Here is a 24,193-nt window from a genome sequence, read left to right on the forward strand (position 1 = left end):
GCAGTGTATCAAGAGTATGTGTGGTTGTGTATGACAACATCCAAAGCACACAAAGGAAAGTGAGCCTAAGTCCCACTACCCCTGCTACAGAGAATGACAAACAGGCTACAGAAACAGAAGAGCAAACTTAAAGAAATAAAAGCAAACTAAAATATTAACTCACAGTAGAGTCCTCCAATGAAAATGGAAAGGTAATCCAATTAAGGATGTTGTGGAACCAGCTCCCCAAAATACAAGGAAAGCAAATGGTGGACAAAGCAACAGACACAATACTATATAAACCTATTCATGTCTCACTGGCACCAAAGTTGTTGTCAGTGTGAAGGTAATACGTTTTTGGGTAGATTGTAAATTAGGAGGGTATGCAATTAGTCAACTGTTGTCCCTGCAACTAAGGGCAATAATTCTAGTAGTACAGTGGCACATCTTCTGTGCCCAAAGACTCTGACAATGTTTTCCTGATCCCACCAGGCATATTTCCTTAACAGAAGTCATTTGTCTCACCACACATGCCCTTCTGAGTGGTCCCTTCCTGGCAATCTCAGTACTTTTATGCATCCTCAACTCCTTACATGAGTTACCACCTAACCCACTTCAAGGATCCACTGGACCTACTGCTCAATCATGCAGTAATTTGGTGCTCTCACTACCTTCCTATCAACACACTACTGACCTCAGTCAATCAGAGCGAGCAGCACTTCCATCAATAGGAAACTAGACTCCTGCCTCAGATCAACTGCAATTGAGTAGAACACTAGGGTACACCAATGCTTCTATTATATTTATAAAACATTAACAAAATCTATCTCCTTAAAACACCGAAAATCATTCAAATTATTGCTCGCATTGTGGATCAATATCCACACCACACATTGTGTCCCTGACCAACGTAACTTCATCCTGTGCTTCCAAGCCCGACTAATGAAGTGACCTATTTCTCTGCCCCTCAGATTTGTACGGAGTGTTTGGGTGCACTCAGACTGACCCTCTATGAAGCACCTGTGCTGGAGGCTCCACATTATGGCCTGCCTTTTCTAGCAAACATAAATACTTTTAGCAAGGAATTTGAAGCTGTTTCAGCTGAACTCTTTTTGAAGCAAAGAGAGCAAGACGTGGCCTTTGTAAGCCACCATGTTTTACAATATACTATGGGTGAAAGAGTTTCATTGAGAAAGATATAATGGGACCCAATTTACATATAAGCGATGACACTAACTACTGAGTGGGTGATGGGTAATAAGACAGGCACGTCGTGGACAACTTATCAACTTTTTGCTCTAGATTTGTATTATGAAAGTGATGCAGACCCAGTGGAAAATGATGTGCTGAGATTGAAGTTACCTTCATTCATGAAAGGAGCCCTAATGTGGATCAAAAGAGTGTTTTGCAGCTGGCACATTTGTTTTCACCTGAATTTTGGATTTTGAGGCACATTCCTATCTACTAACACTGGTAGGCAGTGTCTGCCTTCTTGAGGCTGGCGTAAGGTTTGAGAGACATTTTCTTTTTTCAAAATTGTTTCAACACACATATTAAATGGAAAGTGGGAAAGGTATTAAGGCAAAGGTTTCTTTACAGGAAGGCTGCCTTTCCAGTACAAAATCTGTGCATGACATAACACAAACACTATCACACCATGGTGCCTGGATTTATGTTTTGGTGCATGACAGTCAAAATAGCACTAGCACTGAGGGTGAGAAAAACAGCTTCATATCTTTTTCGGTATGGTGCAGTTTTTGATACTCCCATTGATGCAAAACAGAGCAATAACTTTGGACCACATTTTAATGTCAGGCGGAGGACACCGGTGCTGTTTGGAACTGCCCGACTTTAGGCCTTTAGCTCGGAGGGTCCGATCGCAGGATTTGGATGCGACTGCTCATGAGGCAGTCGCAAACAACAATTTTTCAATGGAAGCTCGAGCGGGGGCAGAAAAGGCCTGCAGCATAAGCTTCCACTGAAAATGGATGTTTGTAAACATCCCTGCAACATGTGTCAGGCACCATAGCAGAGGGAAAGGGTGATGGGTCCCTGCTAGGGGGTCCCAAAGTAACTTTCCGACAGCTTTTCTATGTCAGAAGGGCCAACATGGAAAGGCTGTAGGAAACCGACATCGTAATCCTGATGGCATAGCTGAGGCTGGCTTCACCGTCATTCAAGGGGATTACATTTTGGCTCATCTCCTGACAGGCTCTGTCATCATAATACTGTGGCTGGTGGGAAACCCTGGATGTCAGGAGGAGAGCCTCCACAGACTGTTGGATGACTCTCCGCCTGACATTCAAATCGGGCCCTTTGTTTTCTGAGCTGCATTGCACCAAAAACTATTAAATCTGCACCTTAGAATAAATATTGTCTTGCATTTGTCATGCACTAGGATATGCACACAGTGAATGAGCCTAGAGGAGTCTTGTTATATCTCGTAAAACAGAGGCTTTGAGGTTTAACTCACATATTTACAACATAATATCATAATCAGTGCACTATGTGTGTGCATCTTACATCTAACAGAGATGTGGTACTGGAATGACGCACTTTCATTCAAAATACAATACTTAAACATAGTTTCAAACGTTTGCAAGTGTGCATGTGTGTTGTTCATTATAGCACACAGGCAAAGATGGAAATGTTTGGAGAAAAAAAGATCTCCATGATAAGGCATCAGGATTTGGGAGTAGTTTTGTGGAAACGCCTATGTGCCACACAAAGGATACTCCCTTGACACAAGTAGTGTTGTGTTATTTTAAGCCTACTTTCCAGCACAAATCAGTACTCACATTGGAAATTAAATTCATGCTTTGTACCAGTTAGCCTCCCTTTTCGTGACAGTGCACCAGAACAAAGGTTTGATATTTCTGGGCATGTGTTTTTTTCGCTGGTATTAGCAACAATTTGATGAGGGTGCTATACTTTGAGAACCATGTGAAGCAAAGGCATCAGGGTTAGAAGGAATAGAAAAATAAAGGTCAGCTGCACAGGGTTTGTTTTGTATTTTTTGAGTTTGATGCACTAATCCAATTTCCAGTCACTCCAGAAAGAAATCCAACACGTAAATAAAAAATTGTGATTGCCATTTGTATTTCTAGTATTCTATTTTCTATTTTATTTTCAACAAAAAACGGGTTTAGTATCAACAGTTCTATAGTAATAAAGTAAAACACAAAAACTATAATGCTACCTTGAAACCTGTAACTCTACACCGATTTCCCAAAAGGGGGCCATTTTGTAATATGTGTGGTTAATGTTCTAGTATATGGAGTACACAAGCAGACACTGGCACCAAACAAATCATCCATAGGAAGGACTTGTATTATTGCCTACGGAGCATAAACAGAGAGTGGGTAGTTAACAAGCTCTATTCCCATCAACTAAGGGCAATAATGCTAACTACACAAGTCAGCCCTCCTGTGTCCCATTCCCCTTACAGCCTAACCCTGCACATCTAGTCCTCTGTCTTCCACACAGGTATGTTTGCCAGCATACAAGAATGGTTGTCTGCTCTTGTTGACCTTGACAATTCTGTCCTCTCTTCCTTTCTTCCTTGAGTTAACACCTAACTCACAAAGGGAACCTGGCTCTAATCAGTCAATCAATCAATCAATCAATCAATCAATCAATCAATCTATCCAATCAACTGCAAAGTATTAGTACAAAATGGTACCAAGATATGCATGGAGGGGCAGATTTACTAGGATTTTGCATTGGAGTTGTTGTGTCATTTTTCTGGTGCAGCCTGACGTGAAATCATTTTAGAGATTTATTAAGACTTGCAAAGTCATTTTGGATTAGTTTAGGAAAAAGTAGCGCGATGAAGCACATAGCGCAAATATTTGTATTTGTCCTCAACGCTTCCTCTTTCTACTGACACAAGAACTATCCTGACTGTAATGCAGTCACCCTTGCACCATAGTGCAAGGCGCCTGCAAAGGTGCCTGGCAGCCCCCAGTGCACCAGCGCTAGGCACTATCTTAGTAGATAGGGTGTACTCCCTTTCACATAATGCAGTACAGCAACTTTTCTTGCCGCCCTGCCTTGCATGAAAAATTATTAAATAGACCTCAGTGTCTTTATCCAAAACCATGACATTTGATTTCAATTCAAATCAATAAATTAGTAAGCAGCATTCAAATCTGTAAAAGGAGTTAATGCATTAAAAGAGCTAGTTAAGCTCTGCTGGGTACTTGTGAGGCAAACTATTTACTGCTAGATGCCACACTTGTAATGCTGCCCCTGAGCTGCCCATCCTTTGCCTCCAAGCTCTACTAGTCAAGTGGCAGCTGCTTGATCCATGTATCAATTGTGTGAGGCTTCTGACATCATCAGATCCTCGTTTACACATCTAAACCCATTGATGAAAGGCCGAAGTCAGCATCTACTCTGCTACACTTACATTGGGAAAAGGTGAAGTAAAGAGTTTATAGTCACTTCTCCACAGACGCAGGGCTACCCTTCTCGTGGCCTCAGACCCCCTTTCTTACAACAGGCAACCTTTGGGCTAGGGTCATGTTCTTTCAAATATTTAACTTTAAAAAATAGAAGGTCCCTGTATGTAACACCATATCTTCTAGAAAATCGCCTAGAATGAACTATACCCATTAATAACCTACCCCTTGCAGCCCCTCTCCCTCTTTCTACCGGGTGAGTCCAGATGGGGGAGACCTGCTCTATCACAAGTGAACAGTTCAAAACATGACAAAAAAGTCAAGACCCCCACCTCGTCAACCTGTGGACAAACCTCCCTTGACCGTGGCCAAGAAGTGTGATACATAGTAAGTAACTGAGGTGCAAGGAAGCATTAAGAGCAGTGTGTTTAGGACACATCATGTGAGTTTTTAAGTTAGTTAATGTGAAGCTGATAGGGCAAAAATACAACTTAACATTGTGTTGTTTCCTGTTTTGGAGTAGGTATTCTGCTTGAACTAAGCACACTATTCTGACACTTTCAAGGCCCACAGACCCTCTTGTTGACTTACTTGAAGTAAGGCGTCCATTCCAGCCGACTCCATGACGACTGACAGCAGATGGCAAATCAGAGAGCAAAATAAGCTTCCTCATTTGAAATGGTCACTTTGGCTCTTCACTTGTTCTTCACAACTTTTCTATTAACACCCTGTCTAGAATGATTTACACTCTAAGTGCCTGAAAGTCCCAACCGTTTACTGAATAGCATGTAGATGTATGCAGTGGTTATTTTACAGAGAGAACAGTCTCCTTTATAAGGGCTCCAGCCCTCGCTATACATGTCTGATGGCCCTGGCAGGATGCCCCAAGGGAACTCTGGAATCTCAGAAGATCTTCCTCATACTGAATAATGAGGTATTTACATCCAGCGAGTAAATGACGGGATTCATGCGAACTGGAATTAAGTTTCATGTTCATTATAGTCTGCACTGGTATACTTCTTTTCATGCCCTATAGTTTCCTTGCCTACCCCTTGCAATGAATATGGACATCAGTGCCATGAAAAGATCACTATTTACACCTGAAAAAGATGTTTGAAATCACTAATTTGGCTGTGAAAGAATGACACATGTACTTTAAAATGCTACCCTTGATGCCTCTCAAGTTATTTGATGAAAAGGAGGGTTGAGTTGAAAAGCTGAAGAAAAGTTTGAATTATGATGAAATATATATTCTTGGCATTGCATAGTAGCTATTTACTTCCAAAATCAGAGACCAATTTGAAAAATAGTAAATAAGTATATTGTAATGAATAGGACGACGCCGAAATATTCAAAATTCAATCATTAGAACCATAGATTTGAGTGTTTGGGGTTTTAATACATAGCGCCAATAGGTCCAACTTGCTATCTGTGTATCTGGTCAAAGTCAATGGAGAGAAAGCTAGGTACAGGACCAATTTTAACCCTCTAAGAGAGGTAACTTTTGTCCTTGATGCAAGGTCTGGCCAGCGTTTCTTTGCAAAACTTTGCGGCACAGCCTCAGTCAGCTGGGAATGTGAGGCTTTGCTCGGCTTTGCATCATTGGCGTCAGATCCGATTAAGCAATCAGGTAAGAGCTGCAAAGCTCTGCGGGGCCAGCGAGGGCCTATGTTGGATCTGGTGAAGCTTTTGGGGTTGTTCTGCTCGGGATGGCTCTGCGTGACTTCTTTTTGCTCTGTGGCACATTAGATAAAAGCTTTGGTTCGAAGCTGCACAGATTTGTGGGACCCTGTGCTGAATCTGATGGAATCTTCAGTTAGTCAAGAAGGGGTGCTCTCTGATCCCCGTCCAGGACAAAGGGGGCTCTTCTTGGCAATCAGAAGTCACTCCAGCTGAGGCAATCAACAAGGCTCAGGCAGGGCCAGTAATGTCCATTTGGTGTTGGCCAGCTGGTCAGTTGCTAGCAGGCCTTTGGAAGCTTGTTGTTTCCCAGAAATCAAACGGAAGGTCAGCCACATGACACTTGAAGTCACTCTGGTTAGCCCTGGATCAAGTCAAGAAGGCCCAACCTCACTTCTTCATACAGCAACACAGTCCTTCAAGAAGCAGGCAGTCCAGTCAGCAGGAAGTCCCAGTTCTGAATCTTTCACAGATCCAGACGTGTTCTGAAGAGTGGCTCTGAAGGTCCCATTTTTATACCTGTCGCCAGCAATTGTTTAGGAGACTTCCTTGACCTACCCCCAAAACTAGTTCTGGTCACTTCTTCCTCTGCGTTGGGCTCCAAACTGTCTATGAGGACAAAAGGCGGGGCAGGCCTGGTGTCAGGTTCTGGTGTGTGTGCTGCAGGCAAGGCCTCTGATATGTAATCAGGCCGGTGCACGGCTGCTCTGCAGCCACTCAGTCAGGAATCCCTCTACCTGCACACCAAGAATCCATGTGTCTTGCTATCTAGGAACAATAGCCAACTACACCAGCGGAGCTATTCAGTGATGAGACCGATGACCCTGATAGTTTCGGGACATTGGCTTAGAGCAGAAAAATGAAATTTTCTAAAAGTGGAATAGAATCTGACTTAACCATTGAATAGCATTTTAAATTACAAACAGTGAAAACATGTTTCAGAGTTTTTCACTGTGTGGATGTTTTAGATAACATGCACCCTTCCTAATGATCCTCCTTAGAGGTGACTTATAAGGATAAGAAGGAAGGTTTGGGCTGGGCAAACAGTCTATTTCATCAGGTCGAAATGTCAGTTTAAAGCTAAGCGACTGTGTGCAGCGCTGGCCTGAGACATGTTTTCAAAGGCTGCTGAAGTGGGTGTCACAATGAGATGAGTACTGCTACAAACGATCAGCATTTATTTACAGGCTGTGGACACACCTAGTACCATTTACTAGGGACTTAGAAGCAAATCGAATATGTCAGTTAGGTATAGACCAATTTAAGCAAGCATAATGGAAGGAGAGCACAAGTATTTTCCACTGATTAACGGAAGGAGTACACAGATACCTATAAGCCAACAAAAGCGAGTTCAGCAATGGAATCTGAGGAAGGTAAACATATGGGGTGACCCAACGGAGAGGGCCAGGTCCAATAGCACATTATGGGCTAGAAGGGAATAGCAGAAAAAGATGGAGTCATGGCACCAGAGCCATGTGAGTAGAAGAAGTAGAGGCTGCGTTCTGATATGATGTAAGGCAGTAACACAGGGCTAGAATCAGAAAGGGACCTGAGTCAGAAGGGGGAGTGGGAAATGGACGGGACATCTAAATGCATAAGCTGCTCTTCCTCTGTATGAAGGTTGGATTCTTCCAGCACCCTAGTCGAGAAGCCTCTCTCTTTTATTGACTCACCCAGATTTTCCTTGTAGCACTCACTCGAGTGAACAAATTTACAGATTCAGTCCCTCCACTACAAGAATATATTGTGTTTCTACTGTATGTCCCTAAGAATCCTCATCCTCCATTACCCCTTATGAACACTCCTCCTTTTGTGCTTTTTAACACATGCCTGATAGCCTCTTCCCTTCCTCCTGATACTCTCCCTCATGCAGACCTCAATAACCCCCTCACTTACCAGATGCCCGCTCTACTAACAATCTTTCACCCACAATACCAACCATCCCAACTCTGGTCTAAAGCCCTGCCCTCTTCATTAAATACCCACACCTCTTCCTCTAGGGGACCTCCACCTCCACTAAGGCAATCTCTCTTCAGTTGACCTATATTAAAATTTTCTTCTCTTAGTCTCACTTTCCTGGCTCAACAACTACCAGCATTCAGCATGCTGAGTCCCTAATTAGTAGAAGTAACATTACATGAGCCACCAATAATGAGTGCTAATTTCAGAACCCCTTTCAGAGGGCTGCTGGACACGCAGGGGTTACAGAGCACAACCGTGGTGGTTGAGCCATTTTACTCCTGATGTCCTGTGGCCTGGCCTAATATGGATCCCTCTCCACTGGGCCAAGTACCCCTACCATACCCTGTGGTGGAGCAGTCAAAGCTCTCTCAACGGGGGTGCAGATATAGGTGGGTGAGCTCATCTCATAACCCCAAATACAAGCAGTATAAACAATAAATAAGTGCCAAGACATATACTTGCTTTTTTATGAAAAAGTTATATTTTATTTCTAACTTAACACATGCTAAGAAATTCAATACTCAAATGCAACAACACAGTTCCCCTAGAGATTGGGGCTCTAGTAGTTGCCAGGCAAATCCCTGTCCCATCCTTCTTTGTTTAATGTGTTCAGGGTCATTTCCCATTCTCTGATGAATGCATCAGGAAATGCAAACCATTAAGTATTATTTGAGAGTTCTCTTTTGACTGTAACATTTCAGTCAAAGGTACCTATGGTGCCAGAGCGACTTCAGCATTGAATTCCCCTAGGGCCCAAAAAGCCTTAGTTCAAGTCCTACAAGCTTCTGTAGCATAGAAGAATTCAGTGTTACAGCAGGTACCCTCAACATGGAAAATCATGTTGGCTCACTTGCTTGTGGAAGTAAGAATTCACACGGTATATGTGAAAGAATCAGGCAATTGCAGGGTCACTCTCCAGAGTGGTGCAGCTGCTCTCCCTGGGGATCGACAGCAGATTCGAGCTCCCAATGATGTGGTAAGTTAAGTTCTCACCAGCTGGGGAATTCACTTCTTCAGTTCTTGAATGGAGTCTTGTTGGGGCCTGTTGTCCTATTAGGCATCCTCCATGGGGGTCAGTCAGGACAGATCCTTCATTGGGCTTTTCCAACCAGTCCCAGACTCACTTTAGTCTAGGCCAATGGCCTGAAGTCTTTGATGATTTTTCCTGTCAGCCTCCTTTGGCATATGGTGTTGCCGTGGTACTTCATAGATGCAGTATAGACTCTCCAGGTGCGTTCGCCCACAACACGTCGGCCCCTCCTGGCATCACTGCTCCTACTATCACAAGTATTGGAATGCTTGTCCCACAGCTTCTTTACTGTTAGCCCCTTCTGGCATGCAGGGTCCCAGGAGGGAGACTAGCAGGTCTTGACCCCCTGTCCTGTCACAGGCAGTCGTCTTGCAGAGCTTCCCCTTCTTACACTGCTGGTCTAGCTGTTTGGCAGATGACCAATATTTGAGTACTAAACCTCTCCTTTTTATAGTCCTTTTACAGACACCAAACGTGAATTAAGACCTGGATCTTTGAAGTTCTAGGTTGGGGTTCTGCTTTTTATGAAGTGGGCACTTCTTTTCATCTTTTTTTCATGACAGATGTCTGTCAAAGCAGGCACAACTCTGAAGCTGATTGGCCACAACACATTTCATGGGAATGACTAGAGTTCACAACTGGATGTCAGCCACAGTGATTTGAGATTTGCATCAAAAACTTCATCACAGACCCGGATCTCTAATCTTTGTGATTCTCTTATGACCCCATCTCCCTTCCAGAGATGTGTCCATGCCCCTTCCTTGTGATCTATCACTGAATCAAAGAGCAGTCTTTTAAAATTTAAATGGAGCTCACAGGAATGCAGCAATGCGCAAATCTGTCTGTGGGCATTTCTCTCCTCCTCATGTTTTTAGCAGGCAGGCCTGGGCTTCCCAAAACAGAACCCAGTGTCCTCCATACAATTTACCATGTCAGGCACTCGCACTCAGTGCACTTTCACACAATACTTTTAGTCCAGCCGTGCTCCTCTATGTATAGTACCCATACATGTACTGATGCATGCAGCGCCCACACTGTCTGTTCTCAGTGTTCAGCACTGAAACTTTTCTGTATTTAACCAGAGTGAACTCTTTACAAACAGACACAGTGCCAGCACACACACTCATCATATGCATGGTGCACAACAGTTCACCATTTATATTGTACACCATACCAGCACATACACTTACCACATATTTTATACACACATTTACTGCACAGTACTTCATCTTTCATTAAATATATTTCTCTAAGCATACATACACACAGTACATGTACTAATCACAAATGCACTTTAGTATACTGCTCCATCCTTGTACTGTACTCTTCCCAGGCACACATGTCTAATGCAGATCCACTACTCCTGCACTGCGCAGCACTCCACAACTTCCCTGATGTAGGTCAAGTGTGAATTAGGCACACAGTAACCAAAATGTTAAAAAGCTGAGCGAGCCTGTAGGTCTCACTCCAGTTGCACAGTATAAAAAGGTCCTGTTTACTACTACTGATCACAATACGGTATGCTGCTACCACCACACATGTGCTGCTTACCGGCTGGTGAAAGCGATAGTCTTTCACCACTATGCAGGTAGTGTTTTCGGCACACCTCTCTGTTCAAGAAGACTGCATCCACTGAGAAAGATCAGATTTAGGGGTCTAAATAGCAGTAAATCTTGGCACTCTGGACAAGAGTACACATCTTTACCATATGGAGGACATTTCCATTTCAAGAGATCATAAATGTGGATTCAAAGTCCCTGACTCTCCATATATTTTCTGCCACTTTTTCTTTTCTCAGTAACTAGAAAAACTCATTAAAGAAAGGTGTATTATCCTGGATTACCATTCTTTTTCTGTATATGTCATGCTGGGAGGATATATTTATTTACTCACTTACTTAGTTATTTATTTGTGTTGATATAGTGCGCTCACTATCCAAAATTGTTAGAGCACTTTACAGTAGAAACATTTACTTGCCTGGAAATTACAGCTGGTTTAAAATGACCAAATACTATCACAAATGTTTGCAGTAGTCAAGACTTACAAAATGGTAGATCATTACACAAAAGCCACTTCTACAAGCGATATATACAGCAGTGCAGAGGTCATAAGTCGCTGACGAGGCGAAGGTAGGGTATATGTCCATGCCAAGATTAATTGGAATGTCCTAGCCAAAATATTGTTGGAGGAGAAGGGCTTTTGTGTCCGTTTTAAAAGTTGGCAGCTAATGAGGTAATGTGTTCCAGTTTCTGGCTTCAGTACTTGAAGAGGATTGTGCCATGAGTTGTCCTTTTTATATATGATAGCAGGGTATGTAAGAAAAAAAATAAAAAAATATGGTCTCCCTGGGAGACATATAAAAACTCAGGGGAGATAGCGCCAGTATCCGAGTAAGGGGGACAGGCGAATAAAGGCAAGCCAGAGTCTTAGACCAATGTTAATGATGCGATAACCTGTCTGAATAGGGTTGTACTTTCAATGATGTGCTGCCTATGATGAAACTTTATAGATACCAATGTATCAACATGGTCAATTGTGTGTGCTTGTAATGCAATGCATGGGAAATCATTAGCCTTTTTAATAAAAATATGTTTAAAAAAATAGAAAAAATATAAAAAAGTACAGCTCCAAATATTCTTTACTGTTTATGGTTGAACGGGACCAAGGCTCGATTTCAAGCCAGCCACAATGTAGCGCGCGTGCAAAACACTAGGCAGATTTGTTGCAATCAAATATTTCACCTTCTGACTTAGGCCTATAATGCAATAGAAACATATCCCTGGTGGTAGAATGTTCAAAATTAAATAGTAAGAGGCAGAAATATAAATATTGGGATTTTGGAGCAGCAGGCCTGTACCAGCCAGTACCCGAGCTGGTTCATTGTCTTTATTTATTTATAAAGTTTTATATAGAGGGAACATGATCCCAAAGGATATCAGAGCGCTTTACGATTTGAGGGAGAGGAAGGTAAAAGTTGCAGTACAATCATCAAAGGGATAACAACGCAAACAACTCAAATGTGCACATCAAACAAGAAGGTTATAATCGAAGGGAAAACACAGCATAAGATAATGATTGGAACATATCAAACTAGGAGGGAGCAAGTGAATAGTAGAGCAGAATAATATCAAACGCAGACTTTAGGGTGAAGGTCAAAAGCATTAGAGCAGACGATCTAAAAACTTTTAAGGCAGGAACTTGTTAAAGAGGAATCTTTTTGCTTGCAATTTGAAGGCAGTCTTGGAGGAGATTCTGCATATTTCCGGTGGGAGAGAGTTCCAGATCTTCGGCGCAGAGCCAGAGAAGGCACAGTGACACGTTCTCTTTTTAGGAAATATATGTGGTATCAGGATGAGAGAGTTAGCACTCCGAGAAGGTCGACCTCCTACGGATAATTCCAGATTTTGAGCTAGAAAACTGGGGGTTTTGAAATGGAGGGCTTTGTGAGACAGATAGGCAATCTTTAGCTGAATTCTTGCTTCATAGGGCAGCCAATTTAGGGATTTTAAGACTGGGGAGATGGGCTTGTCAAATTACTGGCTGCATTCTATTTCATTGCCAATGGAGCTTTCCTGGGGTGTCAGCTTTAACAATGTAGTTATCACCCTAACCCTTGCATCAGACACTGAGAAACATTAACAGAAGATAGCACCAGTGTATTGCCATGCCACTTGGGGGAAATGGAAAGGGGCAACAAAAACATTTTACATATTTTCCCAGTTCCCTCGTGTGGTACAAGCTATTGATTGCACCCATGTGGCACTTAAGGCACTGCACCACGCAGCATACCACACAGCACACCTGTTAAGCAATAGATACCTCTGACACTATATCAACACGCAAACCATCTGTGATTGTAATTGTGTGTGTCTTGTAAAGCACACTGCTACCCGCACCGCAGGCCTCGTGGCGCTATAGACCGCTGGGGAACCCGTCCTGGCTTTCCATGTGAGATAGTCCCTCCTGGGAGTCTCCAAGGTGAAACCAGGCATCCCCGGCGTTTGTGAGGGGCCGTTGTGGAGATGAGGCAAGCTTAATGCCCAGAGTTGCCGAGTGTGATCCCTGATTAGAGTAGGCACCGAGGCGAGAATTATCAAGTCCTCTGATACTGGTCCAAGACCCTGCTGCGTCGGGAATCGAACCCTGGTCCCAGGCAGTTCTCTGCTCTCAGGTCTGCCGCCTCTAACCAGTGATCCACACCACTCCACTGATGTGCATGCTGCCTTTCCTGAAAGCATACACATCAGCTGCATCTTCCATCACTTAACTCTTGCCGGTCCCTTGATTACTGGAGATTTTGGTAACATTTAGCTCGTTGGTAAGTAACAATGTCGAGGGGGGTGGCATCTCAAACATACTCATTGCTCATTATAAAACAATAATTAGACATTACCCTGGCATTAACTGCATGTATGTAGAAATGATAATTACATCTCAAATAGAGCCTCCTTTTTAAGACATTTCCCAGTTTTGTGTTGCAGGTGATGCCCGGAATGCGTTCTTTCCATATCTTCTCACACCATACAGCTGTCATAATACCTCAACAATGGTACAGTGGAGCACACTAATAAATACGTCCCTTTATTGAATGCGGCTATTGGATCTGTAAGTCACATTTCAGTTGTCTTGACTGTCTAGCAGTGGTGTAAAGGTGTACTCTCTTGAAGCAATGCTCTGGGCTTAATGGTGTGGGAACAGTTAAATATTTTTTTTTTCTCTTGAGCTGCTAGTTTGGTTCAGGATTTATGTGGGTGAACAGGTTTTTGTCATTGATGAATGGTGTACTACCGCAGTGTCCTTATGTGCTATGCTGAAATAACTCTTCAGGGCCCAAAGAGATCCCACTGGTCAGACCAGAAGGGCTTAAACCCTTCTGGTCTGACCAGTGGGATCTCTTCCAGGATAGTAGGTCCCCCACCCAAGCAATATTTCTGTGCTCCCTACATTAAATGGCACTTCAACAGCTTAAGATCCAGCACGTCCAGAAAATACTGTCACACGCGGAACAGATCCCTTCATTCCAGGAGCCCAGAATCGAATTGGTATTGTGACTGAACCACAAGGAAGCATGGAATGGCAAAGCAATATAAGGATTGGTGCCGGATATAGCGATAACATCAGATATCATCTGTGGAGACATTTGGATAGGTGATGCTTGGAGCTCCTTGCAGGTTCCTTCCCATTACTAGCCTGGCAAAGAGCAGGGGCAGGTGTTCAATTTTACTGAAGCTGGACAACGTGTCAGCCATACAGTACATCAATGAGCTGGAGGCGCAATGCCGAGATGCTGATGGAGATCGCCAAAGAGTTATGGAATTACTGCTTGCAGATGGGAATCAGTTCATTTTCGAGGACAGTCCAACAAATAGGCATACTGGATTTCCTGGATTATACACAGGTATTCCAACAACTGTGCCTCAGATGGGAAACATTGATCAGGTACTTATTTGCATCCCAGGTGAATGCTCAATTTCCACAATATTTCTGTTGGAGACCGGACCTGGGGGAAGCACAGGTAGATGAGTTGCTGCAGGGAGAAGGAGAGTAGGTCGCGACTATGCATTTCCCATCTTCATGTTGATAGTGAATTGAGTTCACAAAAAATCTGTAAATTTCAGATCCAAAACACCTAACCAAGGGACTGGGGATTCCACTGAATGCGTGAAAAAACAAGACCCCTGTCCAAAGTAAAGCAAATTCTTTTCTTGAGTCCCCTCACTCACCCAGGGTTGCACCCAGGTGACATGCTTCATCATTGGGGCCATCCAAAACAGCTGCTGCTTGGGGCGTGATGCGACTTGCGGAACTACGTAGGAGCACTTTTTGTGACGGAATGTGTAGTGCAGTGTTCGTGGAGTGGTGAAACCTAGCTAGTGAGATAATATTTTATTCTCACTAGTTAGGAAAATAGATTTCCATTGGACTGTACTTCAGAACTCTTAACAATCTTAACTTACTCACACCCGTTCAAGCTCAGATCACTAATAAAGAAGGGAAATATAACAGTATTCCCAAGGTTGACACAGACCAAACATTCCAATTTAGAAACGGAGTTTCCACGGTTTTAGTGAAGAATCCTGTACTCCTGGCATTATTACACTATCTCCCATGGACAAATCCTTGTTGATAGTTTAAGGTTAGAGAAGCTGTGCAGGCCTTAATTCTTTTTGGTATACCCCACATCTAGTAACAGGAACCACAAGGACAACCCATCAGTCTACCTATGGGACATGGCTTGGCATAGCCACCTTATTCTGTGCATGGGGGTACATGTTTGGTGCAGAAGTTTGTTCCAGCAGATAAAATACATTTGCATCTCTTCGGTGGTTCTTGAGTATCTCCAATGGACCCTGAATAGTTTTTATCCACTGAGAATGCACAACCAGAAAAGGCAGACAAAAAGAATAAGTTGGCACAGCTGTCTGCACCCTACAAGCAATTTTGGTTGTTACAATTTTAAGTTGCAACAGAAATTATAACCATTTTCACCAGTATTCCTAATACCCTCAACCTTTTACTAGAGTGGCAATCTTAGCTGAGAATACCTTGTGGTATCAGGCAGTGTTGAGTATCGAATTAGTGAAGGAGTTGGGGCACCAATGTTTCTAGCTGACAAAGGCTTTGCTTATAGTTTGAGCTGTTGATTGTATTTGTCTTTCTGTATGGATGTACATTTGTCAATGGCTTGGAAGATAGTTCCTTAGGGGTGCTAAGTAGAATATCAGAAGAGGCTTTGTGGAGGGGTGGGTTGGTCAAGAATTCCGTTCCGCGGGTTGGGTTTGTGGATTTGTGCCTTCTCAATGCAGAGTTCTAAAAAACTCTGTGATGCTGAGTGGATTTTTTTCTCTCATGCAGAGTGAAAAACTGCATGCTGGACCTTCTAGTTTATAATTCTGCAGCTTTTGTTGAGGAACCTGCCGCTTTTGATAATATCTACTCCAGCAGCAGAACGAAGCAGCGTCCTCTGGCTTGATGCATAATGCCGTTTGTGCTGATTTTACAGAATGAGACAAACTCCCAGCACTAAAAATCATTCGAAGCAGCACAATATAACCCACTCCGCTGCTCGCTGAACTCCATGTAATGATCCGCATATCTGAGCACTGCAAACTCCTCCCAGGTCTTAATGTTTTCTCTTTCCATGTGTGCAGCACACATGGAAAGAGAAAAGAGCCCCCCAGGGCAGTTTTTGTGCAGTAAGGTGCCCCTAACTGCGCAAAAACAATCCTGCCGACAACACTAGCACCCTGGCACCATTGTGCAAGGGTGCCTACGTTGGCGCTGGGCTGCCAAAATGGCGCCAGCGCAGGGGGAACGTGTAGGAACACACTTTTTTATTTTTATAAATACAGTGCATTCCTGACCTTTCACTTTAAGAGATGGCAGTGCAGCAGGGTGACTTGCAAAGTTGCCGTACACCAACAATCCATACATGAGGCCCCTAATGATTAAGTAGATAGTCCAGATACAATACAGTATGTTTTTAGACCATTATTGTGGTAACTCAAGATTCATTCACTTGAGCTCATCTCGTGAATGCAGCTGTCTGTGTTCCCTCTCATTTTCAATGTTTAAGAACTTCGCTCAGCAGCTGGATGCTGAAGGCACGGCTGGCATTTAATCCTGTCTCATTCTTGGGTGTGTACCTTATGACAGGGTTAGGAAAGAAGTCAACAAGCCAGTGATTTCAGAGACAGAGCTGAACGACAGTCAGCCACAGGTCTGTCTTAGCTCTAAGAGCTAAAACATGAGCCAAGTCTTCAAAGGATTTGCAGTTTAAATGTTATTTCTGGAATGCTTTGGGTACTTTCAAGCATTGGATTATGTGACTGCATTGACGCCTGCATGGCATCTATTACAAACAATAGCTTTTAAACATACACTTTTTTCCACCCTTAGAGATGTCACTTTGGCAGTAGCACTGAATGTATGGCTAATATTATTTGTGTATGTGGAACAACATTTTTTCTATACATAAGTGAAGTGTTTATTTAGGAGACATACTGAACTGATGTACAAAGCCATTTCTGCTTGCAATGCCTGCGGTTCTTAATATGATTGCATTCGAGACTGCAAAATGGCATCTTGTTATATAATAAACTAATGCTGCATTTCGGTAAGAGGTTACATAATCTCAAAATGGGTTTAGAAATCCATGGAAAATTGCTCTTTGTCAGAGGTATGTTTAGAGCATCAATTCCTAATGAAATGTATCATGTTTTACCACTAAAATCCAGTCGCAAAACATTGAAAAGTTAAAGACTCGTGAGATAGGGTGGTAACTCGTTCACAAAAAATGTCGTAAAAAGGTTGTTAAGATTTCTTTACAAAGTCAATTTCTTTTCTTAAATGCACACTTGTTTCCTTTTGGAAAAATAGACTATTGAAATAGGAGCGCAGGCTTGGTGGTTTGCTGATCCCGCAGACCACTATTGCTGCAATGGCATCCAATCATAATGAGTTGCAAATTGTGACCTACCTCATGAATATTGATTTAGTAGTTGAGTTCAGTTGCAGACCCCTACAATTTGGAATGTTGTGAACTGAACTATTAGTACAGGTTGGTTGAGAAAATTCATTTCCATTCGCACAAACGTAGGTGATGAATTTGCAGCCACTATTTGTGAATCAAAATCAGGCTCTAATTTCCTTCAAGATGATAACTCACTTGACAATCTAAATGAGGCATAATGAAGAGAAGTGATTTGCACAGGATCACCCAATGTGGTGAAGTGGGGAAGCTTGGGTTGGAACACGATTTCCTGGTAAAACGTTATGCAGAAGCTCCTGGACGAATATCTGCCTCTTGCTTTCTGTGGAATCATTGTATGTCCTATTTAGTACAATATGTTCAATAAATACATACATCACATGGTAATTCATTCTAACACAATACATGTTTAAAATGTCAAAAGGTGTTACTTGTCAAATGTACAAAGCTAAGCATAAGGAAAGGCAACAAATTATTTCCTGTCAATTTCCCCTAACTGTAAAAACAGAAAAGAGAGAGAAGTTCAACCTCTCAATGGCAACATCACATTGGTTATCCAGAACAGAACCCTACTTTCTGCAAAGTATTCTTACTCCTACACCAGAGGAGTAAAGTAATATTTTAGATTGCATGCGCAGAGTTGTCGTGCATTCAGTATTATCATTCCCTTTCGGCACAGCAGTTGAAGAGTAAAATATAGTGCTCTTAAGGCTTGACTTTGCTGTATTTTATGCCACCAGTGCTCATGGGGAAAGGGCTGAGCTAGACATTCATCCCAAGCTTGGCCACCTCAGGTTTAGTGCAGCAGTGTTGTTCCATCACAAAAATCTTCACAAGTCAAGACAGGCACCCAAAGTTAATTTTTCCTGTCAATGGTATACCAAGGTCCTTATAAACCTAACTATTCGGATATCAACAGTCCATCACTGTATAACACGGAACTTATATCCCTGAGCACATGATTTCCATGTTGGAGGAGCTGTACTGTTCCTATATTAAGCAGCAGTTTAGAGTGATGGATGCAAGCCAATTCCACTATGTAAGTATTTGTTCATCTGTGGCTAGTTGAAATGTTGAGTGATGTGGAACCGACAACTGCAGACTCAGCCTTCACCCGGAAGTGGATACAGACGGACACCAAATGTGCACTTTGTACCCTTTGCTGATATGTACTATTTGGATGCCCAGACCAGGAAACCTCCTTTACGACGCAACTTTTACAACGCAGTGCCTTTACAACGTGGTATTTACAACGACAACCATTACAACGCATTGTGCTGGGGGGCGCTCTAGGATGTATGTATTTGAGCTTATATAGCGCACAGCTACCCGCACAGGGTGTCCCGGCGCTTGCTTAGGGAACCCGTCCTGGTATTCCCCTGTGAGATAGCCCCGGCAGGGTATCCACAAGGTGAAAGCCAGGCATCCCGCCACGAGGGGCCATTGTGGAGATTAAGCAAGCTATTGCCCAGAGTCGCAGAGTGTGAACCCGTGAGTCGAGAAGGCACCGGAGCGAGAATTATCGAGTCCGTGGAATTTTTTGCCCCAGACCCGCCGAGGCTGGGAATTGAACCCTGGTCCAGGGCCGATCTCAGCTTCCGGGTCTGCCGCCTCTAACCCCTGAGCCACACTTCTCCACAGGATAGGGAATACGTTTAATTTACTATCCAACACCTTCCCTAGTGTCCACGGGGACTGGAGTTGGAATAGTAAATTAAACTATTCACTATCCAGCACCCCAAAGCACTATGCGTTGTAAAGGTTTTCATTGTAAATACCGCGTTGTAAAGGCATGCGTGGTAAAAGTATGCGTTGTAACGTCATACATCCGACCAGACCACTTCTTTGTGGCCAGGCACTTTTTTCCAGTTCCACGTTTCCTTTTACTATTCATTCTTACAAGGCCTATTCCTGGAAACTTTATTATATGAAAATACTAGAGGTAGCAGATGTAACATCACACGACATTTCAGACTGAGTCCTTTGCCGTGCCTGCTAGTGGGGGGTAAGTGAAGGGAAGGCAGTGAAAACCAACACATTTAAATGAACACACAATATTACAGTCAGTTCTAAAGCAGAATTATTGACATATTACAATACATCAGTGCCTGAATGAATACACTGTGCTGTCAGTATGGCAATGTTTCAGTTTACACTTAACTCTAAAGGGACTGCCACCCAAGATTCCAAGTAGTACCAGGTGCTCTGTTCAGTAAGCCCTGCATACATAGACAGCTTCCAATCTTGCCTTTTTGTGTGGTGTTGCAGGTTCAGCATGCAACGTCCATGGATAGAACATGCTGCGTGTTGCTATGTATGTTGTTGCTCTCAGTTCTGCCTTTCAGGTGATGGGTTGTAAATAGAACTGGGCATACATCGATTGCATAGCTGCATTATTGTTAATAGTAGTCTACTCACATGTGGCCCTATCAGCTTTGTGTCCATGTCATACAACGAGTTATCCTTCTAAATGATGTGCTGAAAGACCTTCATTTTTCATTATTAATCACATTTAACTTTCAATAATTAACATTCCTTAGAGATCCAGGATCTCCAGCCCTGATATTATGTTCAATTACAACCTACATTAATCAATGATGTGCAGGCAATAATGATACGAGAGGATTGTAATTTGGATTTATGTTCCACCTTTGTTTCCTTGACTCTGTACACTCTATAGTAATCAGTAATTTATTTGGGACCAACTTATAATGTAACCTCGGCTTGCATTCAATATTTGACTAAATAATTCATCTACATGGTTTTATTTCACATTCCTACTTTTTTTCAAATACGCATCTACTGAATGGCTGCTGAACAAAAGTAAGATGTGAATTCCAAATGTGCCCTTAAGAAAACATTCTTCAGAGCCATCTTCACATCCTTATTTCGTAGACTGTAGATAATGGGGTTGAGCATTGGTGGGGTCACAGTATAAAATACAGAGATCATTTTATCCGAATCTCCAGAGCTTTTAGACACTGGTTTCATGTACATGTAGATTGTGGTGCTGTAGAATATGGTGACAACTATCAGATGAGGGGTACACGTGGAGAAGACTTTTAATCTGGCTTCAGAAGAGTGGATTGTTACAACTGTGATAATGATTCGGATGTAGGAGATTGCAGTGAAGAGGCTTGGTACCAAAAGTATAAAGATTCCAAAAGAGAAGATTATCATCTCTGTGACATAGGTGTCCACACATGCCATCTTCAGAAGAGCAGGGAGATCACAAAAAAAATGATTAATTTCAGACCCGCATAGTGGCAACCGTAGTGTAAGAAATGTGCCTGAGAATGCTACCACACCGCCACATAAACAGCAGCAGGATACTAATGTCCAACAAATAGATAAGCGCATGATGACTGTATATTGCAGGGGAAATGTGATGGCTACATAACGATCATATGCCATGATTGCAAGGAGCACACATTCTGTAATCCCGAAGACCAATGAAGTGAACATCTGAGCTGCACAGCCAGTGAAGCTGATCCTACTTCTAACCAGAAGTTGGGCCAACATGTTAGGAACAATTACAGAAGCATAACAAATGTCCACCAAGGAAAGGTTTCCCAGGAAAAAGTACATAGGAGTGTGAAGCCGAAGGTCACTGATGCAGGCTGTGATAATGCTTATATTTCCAATGAGAGTCAAGATGTATATCATAAAAAATAACACAAAGAGAATAATCTTTACAGTCGGGTCCTGAGAGAGGCCAGTGAGTAGGAATTCTGTATTCAAGCTTCCATTTTTAAATTTCAATGACTCCACTTTCATATCAGCTGTAGAAAAAGAAGACAAACTTATAATACATACATTGTGCATAAAGGTAATATTTGATCAGATAGATTGCATATAGTGGATACACCTCTTGTTAACATTGACACCGCACACCCTTCAACTTGCACTCAGCACCTTTTATCATTAAAACATGAATCATTCCAATGTCCTTGTACGTCCTATCCATTCTTGTTCCCACAGGTTACATCATCCAACATGTGGACCGTGGTCATAAGAAGGGAGGCGGCCCTCACAAACCTCAGACTTTGGCTAAAACTCACATTTTCCTCATATTTTGGTGCATGGCAGTCAAAATAGCACTAGCACTGAGGGTGAGAAAAACAGCTTCATATCTTTTTCGGTATGGTGCAGTTTTTGATATTCCTATTGACTCAAAACAGACCAATAACTTTGGACCACATTTCAATGTCAGGCAGACGACACCGTTGCGGTTTGGAACTGCCGAACTTCAGGATGGAGGGTCCAATCGCAGGATTAGGATGCGACTGCTCATGAGGCAGTCGCAAACATCAATTTTTCAATGGAAGCTCGAGCGGGGGCAGAAAAGGCCTGCAGCATAAGCTTTCACAGAAAAATGGATGTTTGTAAACATCCCTGCACCATGTGTCAGGCACCATAGCAGAGGGAAAGGGTGATGGGTCCCTGCTAGGGGGTCCCAAAGTCACTTTACGACAGCTTTTCTACGTCAGAAGGGCCAACATGGAAACGCTGTAGGAAACCGACATCGTAATCCTGATGGCATAACTGAGGCTGGCTCCACCGTCATTGAAGGGATTACATTTTGGCTCATCTCCTGACAGGCTCTGTCATCATAATACTGTGGCTGGTGGGAAACCCTGGATGTCAGGAGGGGAGCCTCCACAGACTGTTGGATGACTCTCCGCCTGACATTCAAATCGGGCCCTTTGTTTTCTGAGCTGCATTGCACCAAAAACGAAGAAATCTGCACCTTAGAATAAATATTGCCTTGCATTTGTCATGCACTAGGATATGCACACAGTGAATGAGCCTAGAGGAGTCTTATTATATCTCGTAAAACAGAGGCTTTGAGGTGTAACTCAAATATTTACAACATAATAACATAATCAGTGCACTATGTGTGTGCATCTTACATCTAACAGAGATGTGGTATTGAAATGACGCACTTTCAATCAAAATACAATGCTTAAACATAGTTTAAAATGTTTCCAAGTATGCATGTGTGTTGTTCATTATAGCACACAGGCGAAGATGGAAATGTTTGGAGAAAAAAGATCTCCATGGGGGTAGTTTTGTGGAAACACCCATGAGCCACCCATGTGCCACACAAAGGATACTCCCTTGATACAAGTAGTGTTGTGTTATTTTAGGCCTACTTTCCAGCACAAATCAGTACTCACATTGGAAATTAAATTAATGCGTTGTACCAGTTAGCCTCCTTTTTCGTGACAGTGCACCAGAACAAAGGCTTGATATTTCTGGGCATGTGTCTTTTTCGCTGGTATTAGAAACAATTTGATGAGGGTGCTATATTTTGAGAACCATGTGAAGCAAAGGCATCAGGGTTAGAAGGAATAGAAAAATAAAGTTCAGCTGCACAGGGTTTGTTTTGTATTTTTTGAGTTTGATGCACTAATCCAATATTCCAGTCAGTCCAGAAAGAAATCCAACACGTAAATAAAAAAATGTGATTGCCATTTGTATTTCTAGTATTCTATTTTCTATTTTATTTTCAACTAAAAATGGGTTTAGTATCAACAGTGCTATAGTAATAAAATAAAACACAAAAACTATAATGCTGCCTTGAAACCTGTAACTCTACACATATTGCCCAAAAGGGGGCCATTTTGTAATATGTGTGGTTAATGTTCTAGTATATGGAGTACACAAGCACACACTGGCACCAAACGAATCATCCATTGTAAGGACTTGTATTATTGCCTACGGAGCATAAACAGAGAGTGGGCAGTTAACAAGCTCTATTCCCATCAACTAAGGGCAATAATGCTAACCCTCCTGTGTCCCATTCCCCTTACAGCCTAACCCTGCACATCTAGTCCTCTGTCTTCCACACAGGTATGTTTGCCAGCATACAAGAATGGTTGTCTGCTCTTGTTGACCTTGACAATTCTGTCCTCTCTTCCTTTCTTCCTTGAGTCAACACCTAACCCACAAAGGGAACCTGACTCTAATCAATCAACTAATCAATCAATCAATCAATCAATCAATCAATCAATCAGTCTATCCAATCAACTGCAAAGTATTAGTACAAAATGGTACCAAGATATGCATGGAGGGGCAGATTTACTAGGATTTTGCATTGGAGTTGTTGTGTCATTTTTCTGGTGCAGCCTGACACAAAATCATTTTAGAGATTTATTAAGACTTGCAACATCGTTTTGCGTGGTTTAGAAACAAAAGTCACGAGATGAAGCACATAGCGCTGCCATACATTGCCTCATGGAGGAGTTCCGTGGGTGGAATTCCCATTGTCCACCCATGGATTTTGAAGTAATCCAGATTTACTAAGTTGAGTACACCTGGAAATGCCCTAAAACTACAGCTCTTAGAACCAGGAAAATATTTGTATTTGTACTCGACGCTTCCTCTTCCTACCAACACAAAAACTATCCTGACTGTAATGCAGTCACCCTTGCACCATAGTGCAAGGTGCCTGCAAAGGTGCTAAGCAGCCCCCAGTGCACCAGCGCTAGGCACTATCTTAGTAGACAGGGTGTACTCCCTTTCACATAACGCAGTACAGCAACTTTTCTTGCCGCTCTGCCTTGCATGAAAAATTATTAAATATACCTCAGTATCTTTATCCAAAACCATGACATTTAATTTCAATTCAAATCAATAAATTAG

General features: G+C 42.5%; 1 protein-coding gene across 1 annotated transcript; it reads right to left on the reverse strand.

Moving 5' to 3' along the window:
• Positions 1-20,344: 20,344 nt before the first annotated feature.
• LOC147663523 (olfactory receptor 5AR1-like) lies at positions 20,345-21,327 on the reverse strand (the record flags this gene model as incomplete). Its single annotated transcript, XM_086950392.1, has 1 exon — positions 20,345-21,327. A coding segment is annotated over one exon (983 nt), but the record flags the coding sequence as incomplete, so codon positions are not given.
• Between the last annotated feature and the right edge of the window lie 2,866 nt (positions 21,328-24,193).

This window comes from Lissotriton vulgaris, unplaced genomic scaffold (genome assembly GCF_964263255.1).
Source record: "Lissotriton vulgaris unplaced genomic scaffold, aLisVul1.2 SCAFFOLD_6579, whole genome shotgun sequence".
Taxonomy (NCBI): Eukaryota; Metazoa; Chordata; class Amphibia; order Caudata; family Salamandridae; genus Lissotriton; species Lissotriton vulgaris.